The 14,110-nt window shown below is 43.8% G+C and overlaps 1 protein-coding gene across 1 annotated transcript in view; it reads left to right on the plus strand.

Annotated features, from left to right (window-relative positions):
• The window catches only part of LOC127469952 (chromatin remodeling regulator CECR2), a 94,454-nt gene that overhangs the window by 46,300 nt on the left and 34,044 nt on the right, over positions 1–14,110 (plus strand). Inside the window, exon 2 of the mRNA XM_051784895.1 lies at positions 3,444–3,538. Coding sequence (XP_051640855.1) covers positions 3,444–3,538 — 95 coding nt within the window. The remainder of the gene's footprint in view (positions 1–3,443; positions 3,539–14,110) is intronic.

Here is a 14,110-nt window from a genome sequence, read left to right on the forward strand (position 1 = left end):
CTGCTTCTTCCCGACAGTCCTTGCCTGACTCAGGGGGGATTTAGTACCGGGCTGGGGGGAGGGAAAGACGTTAAACAGGCTTTTCCCTAATGAGGTGTGACGCCAGCTGGAGAGGGGGAGAATCCTGCTTTTCTCCTGTCTGTTGCTCTCTCCAGCTAGAGGAGGAGGAGATATGTGTCCCCCCCTTCCTCTGCTGATTTGCTGCCTCTTCTGTTTCCTTTCTGTGCTGTCCCCAAAGCGTTTTGGCAAGGTTCAGATTTCTGTGCTCACAGCTCAGTGCTCAAAGAGAAAAGGGGAAAAACAAAAGGATTGGAGGCGTGGGGAGGATGGTGGTGGGGAGGAAGCCCAGCCGCTCGCCCTGGCCAGGCTGGAGGAGTGTGGGGATGGGTGACTGGGGCAGGGTTTGCCCCAGGACCAGGGGTGGGGGTTTGGTGGCTGCTTTCTCCTGAGGGTACCTGGCATCACTTTGGCCTGCTCAGATGTGCCACTTCAGGACCGTGCTGTTTTGCTGGCTGTCCCTTGTTGGAGGGGAGGACTGGAAAAACAAAGTTTATTCCTCCCCTTGCAAAACGTGGGCCAAAGTGTTAGGTGAAAACCTGAGAGGATGCTAACTCTTTGTTTGCGGTCCTGAGATTTTAAAATTTGCATCACATCTTCCTGGTGTCCCTGTCATTCCCACAGCACCCTGAGTGTGTGGAGGAAGTCCAGGATTAGGTATCTGGGGACAGGAAGCTGGAGAATCCACTGGGATAGAAAATCATGGCATTCAGTTAAACAGGGCCAGTGGACCCAGCCTTGAGAAATTAAAGTTCCTCTCGCTGCTTTTATCCTATCTCAAGCAGTGATAGAAAAAATGTAGGCAGAAACAGTACAGGACAACGTCAGTATCTTTTTTCCAAGACCACTAATCATGGTTATACTTGGACTGTGCCTGTACCATAAGCTGCTGGCAGTGGGTGTTCCTGTTGGTAGGGACCAGAGGACCAGGATGGGCTCCAGGCAGCACCCATGGCATTGGCGAGCGCAGTGGGGAGTCTTTCCACAGAGGTGCTGACCAGCCTCACGCCTGCTAAGGATGGACCCTCATTACCCCCATGCTATGTGTGTGCTGATTAATCCTGGCTTGTGCCAGAGCCCTGTAACCCAGTGTGGCACCAGGACTGCACCCAGGCCCATGTTGGTCTGTGTGCCCAGTGCCCCTGTCAGCCAGCAGCTGTGAGATCTCTCAGCAGCTGTGTCAGGTCCCCAAATTGGTGCTGCACCCGCTGTGAAGACAAGGACAAAGAGCACCCATCTGGGAGAAAGGAGGCAGCAAGAGAGGGGGGAAACTACCCAGCCAGGTGTTTTAGTCCCTGCCCAGGAGAGTGCACCTTGCCCAGTGCCCCAGGAATGTCCCCTGGCTCCTGGGATGACCCGCCAACTCAAAAAATGTAAAGGTCACTCCCGGGCCTGGAAAACAATGGCTGCAGATAGGGGCTATCTGAGCCAGTTGTGGCCACTGCTTAAGGAGTGTTAGTCAAACAGCAGGCTGAAAAGGCTCATGGGAAGCAGTTTAAATATTCCTTCATACAAAAGGCTGTCACATCCTAGCAGAGGCAGACTGCTGACTGACAGCTTTAATGCACAAGTGTAATGTGGATGAGGGAGAGGCTGAACCGAGCAGGGAGAACATCCTGGAGACTTACTTTCCCCTGCCCTTTATTCTGGGTTCTAATATGTCATTTTCCACAAGTTGCAAGTTTATTGTGGTACTGTGGTAACACACCTGGGATATTTTAGCATATCACATACTTTAGGTCCTCCATTCTCCCCCCTCTGCCCCCGGTATATTTATAGAAGGCAGATGTCCACTAAAGTATTTTACAAGTAAAGTAAGTCAACACCTCTAAAATACTAACCACTTACCAAGTGGTAAGTAGAGCCAGGGCCAGGAGCTGGACTCAATCCTTGCGTGTCCCTTCCAGCTCGGGATATTCTATGATTCTAAGTGAATTTGCTCTGTAATTACTATTTATATAGTGTGATTACTATTTATGCAACAGTAATATCACTCTCTCCAAGGGATGGCAAGCAGCAACTGCAGTTTTTGTATTAACTTGTCATTAAGCATGTAGAGGCCAGAAGAGACATTCCTGGGACTTTCCCTGGCCCTGTGGCAGGGATGCTGTGTCAGGCTTTGCCTGCCCACTGCCCTTTCCTTGCCTCCAGTTTCCACACATAATAGCTGTGTTTAGTACATTCTTCACGGGGCAGGTGTCAGGCTTCCGCTCGTGAAGCACTTCAGGTCTTGCACAAGAGGTAAATAAGGGCAGTGTTGATAATGAAAATATGCCATTAATACATTTCCAATAAAAAACTACAAGCGGCGTTTAATCTGCAATCTGTTATCAATAATTTTATTACTGCAGTTACTGCGGTCTAATAAAAAAGCACTTTCTCTTCTTTATTGGGTAAGTGCCAAAACGTTTATCCTTTATTCTCTGGCCATTAACCTTTATTCCATAGCCATTAGCTTAGCCATTTGTGTAACAGTCTGTTGAGTAACATTCAAGTAGAAATTTGTATTCAATCCATTATTTACTCTGAAACCCAAAAAGAATGGCTTCTTATGCCTATGTTGTTTATCCATATTAAATCTTGTTAAGTGCTGTATGCTACTGATGATAAGTCTTATAGAAAGTGGATTTTACTTACTGTGAATGACTTTCTGGCATACAAATAAAACTGTAATTAATCAGTTTCTGCATTGCATCTTGATTTGAACTCCATTGTTCTGAAATAAGCCATGATACTCTTCATCAAGAGCTGAGGCTTTGGGTCATGAGGTCTGACATCCCTCCATCCTTTCTTTCTCTCTTACTATGAAAAAAAGTAACCCAAAGAGAATTAAGTTAAAGAATCAAAATGCTTGCTTTTCTTTGAGCCATTTGCTTGCTAGCTTTCAGCCATTTCTGGCAATCCATCTGTAACTGCTGCTTCTCTGTGTAAGTGGCTTTTAGGGCCACGCTTTCTGAGCACACTTTTTAAGTGAACTCACCAGTGTCAGTGAGTGGAAGCAAACCAGGAGAATGAAACTGTTGATTCCTGCCCATCAGCTGAACATGGGAGAAATCACGGCTTCCTTATTAGGCTGTAGTATCTCAACCTCACTGAACCCTATTTTTCTGCATCCAGACAAAAGCATTAGTCTTCTGGCTGGAGACTGACATTCAGTAAAAGCCTTTCAAGGTCTTCCTATAAACTCTTGCAATGAAGAGAGGTAGTAGAAGCAGTATTTTTAATGATGGGGAAGGTCGGCTTCCTTAGCGTGTACTCTGCTGCTGTACACGTATGTGAGGCTGCTCGGGTCTTTCTGGTCCTGATGAGCTCGCAGTAAATTTTAAGGAATTAGTTTGATGATTGGTTGTTTGTTTTTTTTTTTCTCTCTCCTTTCTGCTCAATAGGAACTGGAAGCTGCTCTTCACAGGGATGATGTGGAGTTTATCAGCGACCTGATCGCCTGCCTTCTTCAAGGTTGTTACCAGCGCAGAGACATCACGTGAGTAACCCACTCTATGGCTTAAGCACTTTGCAAGGGGAGCTAATTAACACGGTCTCAGGGATGTTTCACGGCTTTAGAGTGATGACATGGCAGTGATCAGCAGCCACCAGCAATCAGGCCAGATGCTTCACCGAGTGGAAGGGAATTCCAGCTCTCTTGGGTCGAGTTGTAGGCTTTTAATTGTGCAGACCCGTTAAGCAAACTTCTTTGTTCAGGTGCCATGCAACTGTGTTTGATGCTCTGCGGCAGCATCAGTGCCTACAGTGAACACCCACAACTGCTGTTATGCTCTGCACTGTGCTTGGTCAAATTAGTGATATCACACTAAGTGTTTAAATCATCACAAATATTTTTGGCATTTATATGTATTGCGTAGCACAAAACTCCTGCTCTGCAGCCACCTCACTTGCATGGAAGATCCCATTGCTTTACATAGGGGCAATTATGATTATTTTCTTAGAAATAAGAGGAGTAGTGGAATGACTTCAGTTGCGGGGTGTTGGAAAATGAATTGGCATATTCTTTTGGAGTTTTGACATCCAGAGACACTTAGTTAGTGTCCACTAAAGTAGCCTCCCAAACTGAGGCATCTGTAGGACATCATTCTTGAGGGAATCGCCACTCACACAGCAAAACGTGCTCCCAGTGATAGCGAAGGTTTGTTGCAGTGTGTTTTATTTGTTCTTCTGTGAATCATGTAATAGCAAGGCATAATTGTGGAGATAAAGACAGTTTGGCAGTTGCTTTGAAGCAATCCTGCTCCCTAAGATCCCACTGTTGTGGAGAGGCTTAGGGTGGTGCATAGGCACAACCATAGATGCTTGCATTGAAAGCTCTATTTCTAATTAACTGATAACGTTCAACAAAGATTATATAGTTAGGTAAGTGGCAAGTGTATATATACAAAACCAAAATTCTCTTGCATTTCCATGTTGGCATTCAGCATCAGTGAATACCAGGACCTGAACCAGGCATCCGTACTGCATTTATTGTCTCTGAATTAAACTGATGTGATGAGAAGATTGATTGTAAAGGGACTGCAGTCATGTATATCTTCTTCATCAAAATAGCCAAAGAGCAAAATAATCTGGCCTAGAAGCATTCAACAAGTTTATTTCTTTTTACCATAACTGTCAGAAAGTAGGGGCTTAAGTGTTTTTCCCCATCGTAACCAGCTCACCCTTGTGAGCAGTGGAAGATTTGTCCTTTATGAAATTCATAAATTCCACATTGTCAGATTCTCTAAAACTCTCCAGATCTAAGACTGTCCACGTAGCAATTGCACTGTGTAATTGCCTCCCCTTTCACAAGTGTTTTAACTCAGAGGATTCAGGGATGAGTCATGGGTGAGTCGCTTGGCATTGGCGAGTTGTCTGTCTGTCTGGAGAAGGTTACACATGTACATGAAGGCTCAACAATGTTTACTCAGCATTTTGTGTAGGTCCCAGATTGTGCCCATTTAGGTCTAGCTTTGATTTACTCTGAGATGCAAAATCTGCAAGGAGGCAATGCTGTCTCAGAAGGAAGAGCTGTGCCTTTGTGCAGCCTGGTCAGGGTGCACAAGCAGCATGGGCAGGTACCTGTGTGGGTGTTATTGTGTGTCTGTCCGTGTACCAGAGGTGCCCAAGGAAACCGAGGAGTGTGAAGCCACATAGTGAAGTTGTGAGAACTTACACCTCCCCCAAACAGCTGTGCTAAGGAAAGCGTGAGGTGCCTGGAGGAGAAACCAGCTGCACCCTTTCTGCAGCACCTCCTGTAGAAGGGAACTACCTCATGGGCAGGGGTATAACGAGAAAAGAGCACGACAGGAGTAATGTGGTGGAAATGGCTGAAGGAGTAGATCAGGAAAACTGCCTAGAGCCACTGGGATGTTAGAGAGGTGAGCTCTGAAGCACTGCAGAGGAAGCAATGGGGGAGGCTATCTGGAAACAGAGGGAAAGGTGCTGTATGCAGAGGCAAGTCATGAAGGAAGAAGCATTAAGATATAGACTAAACATTAAATCGGTAGATGAATTAGAATAAAAATGATGGCTTGGATACACTTCTCAGAAACAAACTTGACACACTGTTTCACACCTACAAACCAAATGCAGGATATTTATCCAAAAGCCTGAAATTCTCCTTCTTCCTTTTCACATGTATTTCCAACATCTTTAACCCCAGTTCAAGAGGCACTGGCCTTGTCTGATGCACAGCTTCCCTACTGTACCCTGTCTGTCCCCAGTTAGTGGTAAGGAGTTTAGCCTCTAATTGATTTTTGAGTACTCAGTGGGCAATGCTGAGTACTGACAATACTCAGCAGAATTTGTGTGGGGTTTAGAGTTGGCTCTTCTCGGTAGGCCAGGACTCTATACTTTTCTGTTGCAGGCAGGAGGTATCTGTGTTGTGTGGGAAAAATCAGCAGTTTCACAGATCATCACGGTGGTGTTATTGCAGCATCTCTCCAGTCATTTGTGCTCTGCATCCTCCTGCTGAGGCTGTGAGCTGTTAATATCGAGGCTGTAAAATTCACTCCCTGTTGCACCTCAGAGAGAAAGGCAGGAGCTTGTTCTCATCCTTGTTCTTGGGCTGGAGCATTGGGGCTCAAGCAGAGGATGCTTCATGTAACCTCATATAAAACATGGTTTGCCTACCTCTCCGAGGGGTTTTGAGGTTTAATTAGTTTTGTATTGTGTCTTACATCTTTGATGGCCAAAATGTTATCTGCCTATGTTTTCTCACAGTCTGTCTGGGAGCAGCTTGTAGTTCTTGTCACATCTGTTTTGATGGTGTGCAGAACTTGTGGCAGAGCTGGGCTGCCTGGCTTTAATCATGCATCATAGAGGGGTATAAAACTGTCACATACCTTTGCTAATTATAATGTGTTCTCAAGTAATTTTGGAAGTGACTGAGAGCCCTTCTAATGCACAGTTTAACATGCTCTAGTTTGATTTGCTTTTCATTCTTTGAAAAAAAAGAGATTAATACTTTTGTAGGGTTCTATGTTCCTTGGTTTTGAAGTAAAGCAGCTTTGCCTTGGTTTTGATATTCTTTATGACAGCCTTTTTAAAAGAAAAAAAGAAGAATCACATACGAGAGAGAGACTGGTTTTTACCTTGCTTGATGGCTAAGGAGTGTTGAATGTCTGGTAACGTAAGACTTTCTTTGAGTTATGGATATCTGTGTTTAACTACAGAGACTACTTAATGGGATGCTATGTGATCTTCTCCAAACTCTTATTTATCATAACCTATCATAGCTGTTAGGAACACTCCGTTGACCTGGTTCTTGCCATGTTAAGTCCTGTAGAAATACAGAACAAAAAAACCCAGTTACTTGTATTTCTGACTTCTGGAATCTTTAGCAGTGACTCTGTAGCTGTCCTTGCCTGGCACTGGGTGCTTGGAGCACTTGGCCATGACAGTTTCCCCATTGCTCTCCTCTTTTCACTCTGAGCCAAAATACTTCTGCAGCTTTTGTTGCTTCATAAATGCCCTTCATAGTTTCCACATACCATCTGTACCATCTAACTACTAGCAACGCGATAGGCATCGTTCTCTGCTATAGGCATGGTTTGGTTTGATGCCTCTGAGATTGCCCTTACCTTTTTCCTGCTCCTAGCTTTTTTGCACAGGTCTTAAAATCTCCGTGTTTTCTTTTAATTGTTTCAAAATGCAAATACCTGGAAAGAAGAGAGGGAGAAAACTCTTATCAGATTTTGGGGGGTTATAAAAAAATAAATAAAAATTAAGCAGTTTGAACAAGTCCTGGTGCTTGCTTCAGATTCTCTCTGATATAAATTGGGTAGCTGCATACTCCCCAGGGGCTGCTACTTTAATTCCAGCAGGAAATGCGATTTGATGACTTGTATGAAGACAGGAAGATCAGAGCTTCAGCTAACGGCAGCAGCCGCAGCAGGAGCCTTCTGCAGCTGTTTTTAAGTAAGAAGTGATGGTGTGACATGGATGTGTACACTCAACTAAAATATTCTAGAAAAGCTCCCGCTGTTCAGCATTTCTTTGGGTGAAGCTCATTCTTCACTGCTCTGTTATTGCACTTTTGCCATTTTTCTAATGTGATGGCATAAGAAGTTTCAACGACTTTATTGTATTTCTCATTGGGATGCATTTTGTATGTTGATATTGTGCCTCAAAAAACATCTTAGTTGTTGTTTTTGCTTATAACGTTTTTGTATTTTTTTAACATAGACAAAGGCCAGAAAATGAGGAGGAAGAAAAATATCTCTGGATTTTTTTTTTCTATGCTCCTTGAGATTCTTTTCTTTTTTTTACACCTCAGGAGGTTGGTCCATCACTGTAGCTGAAAACTCTGTAACTGACTTCTGTGGTAGAACAGACAGCATTTGCTTCCTTAGGAACCTCAATTATTGCTTTTCTTGTTATTTCTTTCCTAATGCATTGGAATTTTTTTTTTCCCAAGTGGATCATCAGTTTTACACCCCACCTTAAGCTCTTTCGGGATCTGTAAACTAGCCCTGGAGTCTTTGGCTTTGCACCTGGTTTATTCTAATACGGGTAATAAGATGATATTCCTAAACTCCTCTTCCCTTCCCTACAATTGTCTTAATTATTTCTTTCATATCCTTAGTGGTGGCATTGAGAAATACTCCCCGTATAGCATCTAAAGAGCTATATTTCCTACTTGTTGAATTGCCAATCAAGAGTACTGCCACTATTCTGCATATTTTCCAGTGCTTGTTCTGTAATCACTTATTTGAGCTTTCATCAGAAAGAAATAGAAATGATCTGAAATCATCTAACCCATTGAGGTACAATACCCTTTTCTGAGGACAGTGTTTAATAGCTCTGGGTATTTTGCTTCTTCCTTCTGCTTTGTCACTTTTTCCCTTCCTTGTCCTTTATTCTGAGTGGATTCTGCCTTTACAGGGTACTTTGGAGGTTACCCCAGCTCTCATGTTTTGGTAAAAGGGACCTCAATAAAACACTTAACATGTTGAAATCACCCTCTGCATGTGACCACATGAGCTGTGTCCTTCAAGAACTGCTGTATGTTGGTCTGGGCTAGAGGATAAAGCGGCAGGTCAACAGGAACAGCCGGCAAACCAGTGCCAGGTTTTCAAGCTCATGGATACTGTGGTGAACTGAGCTGTGGGAATAGCTAAGCCAAGGTACTAAGACAATCTGAATGAATTCAACTCTTCAGTCCATGCCATAAGATGTGGGGCAGGCAGCCTGAACTCAGTCACAGCAGACCTGGTGCCCATCACATTTGGAAGGAGCTTTAACAGCCGGCTCTCGCAGTTGTGCCAGTGACCTTGATTATAACAACTGCTCCAGTGGCCCAGCCACAAAGCACCTCACTAACTCAGAATCATATTCATGAATGCCAAGTGAATATCAACAAGATCAGCATTATTTACAGTCTGACTTTTAACAGGTGCTGCCTTGCATACATCACAGATATTGGTGGATGGCCTCTGGAATCAACTCAGTATCATTGGCACAGCAGACACCATTAGGGGGCAAGGGAGATGAAGTGCCTACATTCCTCATCTTAAATCTAATTTTAATATTTATTATAATAATAGCCAAGCCATGCAAGGTGAGCCTTTTAAAGGGTAAAAAGTGAAAATGAGGCAGCTGGCAGGTGTTGGGAAAGGAAGGATGAGATTACAGCAGTAAAATAACACAGTCATTCAGAGATTAATGAGAAGCACAGTGGAATAAAATTACAGAGCTCAAGTATAACTAAAGCTAAGTAAATGTCTTTGATTCTCAGATGGATAAAATGAATCTTTAAAGAAGAGTTTGAAGAAAAGTTGGTAGCGTGTTCTGGAAGTGCTATTCCATAGATGTGGTGGAGAATAAGGGCTGAAAATGGTGGAAGAAAAAGAGGAAAAGCTGTTATTGTCAGGGCAGATGGATGAGAGACAAACAGATTGGATTGCTGGGGAGAGGGAGTTATGCAAAACATTGACAGGGAGGAATAGGTGGCTAAACTTCAAAGAGCAGTCAGTGAAGGGTCTTGGAGAGACTGCAGTGATGTCATCGTGCCAATGTCAGAGCATGAAATATGAAAGGGACAGCTGTATTTATGAGTTCTTGATGTTGCAAAGCAAGTACTCTGGAGAGGAGGAAGAAAGCAATTATGAAAAAAGAAACTGAGAAGGCAAGTGAAAATATCTTCTACTGTCAAGGGAGAAGACAAAGGATTATGGAGAGAGGGGAATGGGATGTGGAAATTCTCCTGATAGAAACCTTTGCCCTCACTTCTGAGACTTGCGTTTCAAGACAGTGATGCTCCAAAACACTGGTGCAGGATTTTTGCTCCAGCACAGCTGGTTTTGCACACCACTTCCCGGCACCCAGCCAAGTTCAGAAACCAATCTTTAGTCCAAGGGTTAATATTGGAGAAGTTCTGAAGTTTGGTTTTTTTGGAGCCTTTTAGCCTCAGTGGGCTCAGTGAACAGCTGGGATGGCTCCTGGCCAGCTGCTAGGCCACTGCAATAATTTGGTGTGTCGTTTCAGCCTGTTCTGAGTCACCTATGCTTTTACTTTTTCTCCCATTTCACCGTCCATCCTTCTTCCTCAGTTTCTTTCTGGCCCAAACAGTGTAGTGGTTTAAACTTTAGAGAAAAGAAGATGAAAGACCTGTTCTGAAACAAATCCCAAAAGGGACTTCTTTAGGACCTGTAAAAACTTGGTTTTATCCAAGGTCTCCAGAAACTTGTAATGTGTGGGGCTGCTGCTAAGTAATGAATTTGCTAAGCTTATTTGCTTCAAGGCAACCCCACACTAGATATTTTGTGCCTCACAAGAGACTCTTTCCTCTGACATTAAGTGTATTTTTCTATGAGCAGCAAGGCACATAAGGGCTTGTTTCATATGGATTTGTGCTATAATACACCATGTGTCCTATTTCCCCATCATCATCAAGACAATAACTCCAGCTTCTTCCCCACAGTGCTCATCATCACTGTAATACCCTAAGGTCCTCTCTAGAGCCCCTGAACAATCAGAAGTGCTTATGCCACAGCAATACTGTTGTCTTTCCTTGTGGCTATGAATTGGGAGCATGCTTTCTGTTGATGGGCACTAGGAATGAACAATGCAGCATTAAGCTGGCTTCACTTGTTCTTCAAGGATCCAGGAATGAATAGTAAGTAATGATCCTCTTCCAGTCTGAATGCTGAGCACGGTAAGCCCCATTCCTATTTGCTCTTTCAGAATATGGAAGATGTATTTGGGTCTTTTGTAAGTTAATCAGCTGCAACTCCCAAGGGTTGATCTGCTTCTCTTCAGAAGGAGAGTCACCGTTAAATAACAGCAGTAGAAAAGAAAGAAGCATGTGGATTAAAATTGGCAAGCACATATCAAAGCCTGTTTAGATGCAGGTGAAGTTAACTGATGGATGAAATGAAACAAAATGCCATCACAGAGAAACCAAAGCCCTTGCTGTTCAATCACAAGGTGAAAGTTGGGCTCTAGATACATTCCTTTATTCATCCAGAAGACTGTGTTCATCCCTCCTGAGGTAGAGACTGCTATGCCTCGATCTTCATTTCATCACGTCCAGAGTGGCTTCTTGTTGGGCATACACTGTGTGGTTGGTTGTCAAGGACACAGAATAGGACACTAAACTATTAAGAGTCAAAGTGGGCACATGAAGCAGCCTGTGGCAAGAGCAGGGAGTGCAGCAGCCGTTCTCACACTTCATTTGTCTGTGTGATCATCATCATCCCTCCCTGCACATCTTTTCCAGGTCAGATCAGTAGCCCAGCATGCACAAACTGAAGACTCCCTTAGCAGAACCCTTCAAAGCAATACCCAGCTGTCTGCATCTTGCCAGGCCTTTCACCCCTCACCAGTGTCACCCAAATCTCCCCCCTCGGGAATGATGGAGATGGCTTCCCCCAAGGTACTTGTTCTCTCCTGAGCACTCAGATCTTTCTCTCTCCTTTTTTATTGTATCAACCAACCTGTAACTTCTTCTTGGGTTAGTTAATAAATAGTTCTAACATTGGTTCTTTTTGTTTTCCTTTTTGATCCTTCAAGAGATTGCCTTTTGTTATTCAAAACCGAAGGTACTTGACACAGAAGCAATGCAGAAGCCCCCGGGCTCCGAAGCTGTCCTGGCTGTGGGATCGTTATGCCTATAAGTGATTCCCATCCTCAGTGTGATAAGCCTCCGGGAAGAAATTGGCAGAGAAGAATGCAGCACTCTGAATTCCTGAGGGGTGCTGGGAGGCATCCATCCTTGTGGGGACTGGAGGAGATTCACCTACTGATCAGGGAGCAGCATTTCATGCTGCCAAGGGACCCTCCTGCCTTTGTCTGACTGACTTTTCTTTATAAGGCTGGCAAAAATCAAATCTGGCCTCCTATCTATCTGTTGGAGGAAAAGGTACCTTCTTTTGTTAAGTTGCCTCAGAAATGTCCGGGTCAGACAATTTTGTTTCCAGGCCCAGGAATTGCTCCTTGAGCTCTAAAGCTGACCCTAGGAACTGGTGTGTCTTGGATTTACTGCTCTGAGGAGAACCTAGGTTCTTTGCTTTTCTGTTGCATCCAAAAAGTGACATAATTTACTGATACCATTAAATCTGTCATAGAATCTTAGAATCAGCCAGGTTGGAAAGGACCTCTGAGATCATCAAGTCCAACCCTTGATCTACTACTGCCATGGTTACTAGACCATGGCACTAAGTGCCATATCCAGCCTGATGATGTGCCTGTAAAATCTCCAGTTTGGCATCAGTGTTGCTTAATCTTCTCTTGGTGATCTTATGCTTCACCAGAGGACCAGCTGTGCCCTGCAGGTCAGCGTGTTCTTCCTGCAGCTGGCTGTCCTACTCTGCACCAGTACCACCCACTTCAGTACGGATCATCATGACATCTCATCACCATTATCTTCCCATCCTTTAGTACCAGTGTATCTCCAGTGCCTTCAGTGCACAACCCAGTGTTGGCTCTGAGACTCAGGACCTCTCTTCTGCCTCCTACCAGTCTGCCTTTACCACTGGTCTCTATTATTCATTTTCTGATTTTGAACATGACAGAATATTCTGCACTTCAGGATCTCAGGGGATTCTTGCCTCTTGATCTGAACATACTCTCAAGGAAAAATTCATGTTCCCAGTCTAGCTGCAGTGATAGATCTCCTTGGATGGGGAAGTGTTGGGCTCCAGCTCTCCTCAGCTCTCTCACCCTATTCACTAGCATGCCAGGGAATTCACTGCTTAATGAAAGCCATTTTCCCTGACCCTTCCCCAGACAAGATCAATGTCATCACATGGTAAGATATGACCTACACTTAGATATCTCCCTTTTATCTTCTTGCAGAATCACATGCCAGCTTGACAGCAAAATTTCTTAGGTGTGATGGTAGGCATTTTCAGTTTTATTATTAATTTATCATAGCTGATAGGGTGAGATAACTTCTTTCCCTGGTCTTTTCTACCTCAGACATAATGTATGATGGCATCAATACTGGTACCATTTGCTGTGCCTCCCTTTCTGGGTAAAGCTTTAGTAACTAAAATTGCCTCTCTCTTGGGGCTCCCTTGGCTCAACAGATTGATTCCTCAAGGAAGGAAAAGAGTGGCTGACCCTTTTGGGAACAGGTGGCTTGTCCCTTCTGTGACGGATGGACTGCTCAGTGCAACCCCCGGTAAAGAAGCAAAAGCCTCTTACTGCTTGAGGGACACTCAGGTCTTCTTTCCGTTCAGACAGGCAGGATATCTGACAGACCATCTTACCAGGAGTTTTCTGGAGGTTCCTATATGTCTCCAGATGCTCAACATTTTACAATTTCCACCATAACTCAATGAATTGAGGTCTCTATTTTTAAGCAAGAAGAGAAAAAGTAGCTGCAATATCATCTGCTTTCCTCTGCTAGAGCTGTGGTGCAAGTTTCAGTGAGATGGAAGGTAGGAAAATGCATGTTAGTGGCTGATTATAAAGATGGTTTCCTCTTGGAGTTTAAACCTACCCTTGCTGATCTCATGGGCTGTACATCACACTGAATGCAACTGCTTTGTTATTGCACCCTTTGCCTAAAGGTTTCAAAGTAATATCTTAAAGGTAAAATTGAATAAACTGAAGTACAGAGTATCTGTGGGGGCAGCACCTTTGGCGTGAACCCTGAGTCAAAACCAGCAATGCCCACTGAAAATAGCACAATCACTCTCTAATTTAGTGTATTTATGCAGATGTAAATAAGGGAAAAGACAATTTTTGAAACTGTCTCAATTTATCTCTTATTTGTAATCATTCAAGGTGAACAATCCTTTCTGTTCATCTATGGCTATATTGATTCATATTTTCACAAATATACATAACAGTACTGTTTGCTCAACATAGTGATGTTTCAGGATCTTTCAGCAGAATGATTTTTCCCCCTTTTTAATCCAGTTATCCAACTCATTGATTTGTCATTACCAGTTTTCACTCAAATTGCAGCATCAGTAGTGGGGGAGGGAGTTCTTGCTTCTCTGTCCATACCACTGCCCTAAACCCCCCTGCATGCACTGAGAGCACAAGTCATCCCTTCATGGAGATTGTGCAGAGACTCACTGAGTTTGAAGGAAGGGTTGAGCCAGCATTGAAAGAC

This window comes from Manacus candei, unplaced genomic scaffold (assembly GCF_025592945.1).
Source record: "Manacus candei isolate 608988 ecotype Guabito, Panama unplaced genomic scaffold, ASM2559294v1 h1tg000018l, whole genome shotgun sequence".
Classification (NCBI taxonomy): domain Eukaryota; kingdom Metazoa; phylum Chordata; class Aves; order Passeriformes; family Pipridae; genus Manacus; species Manacus candei.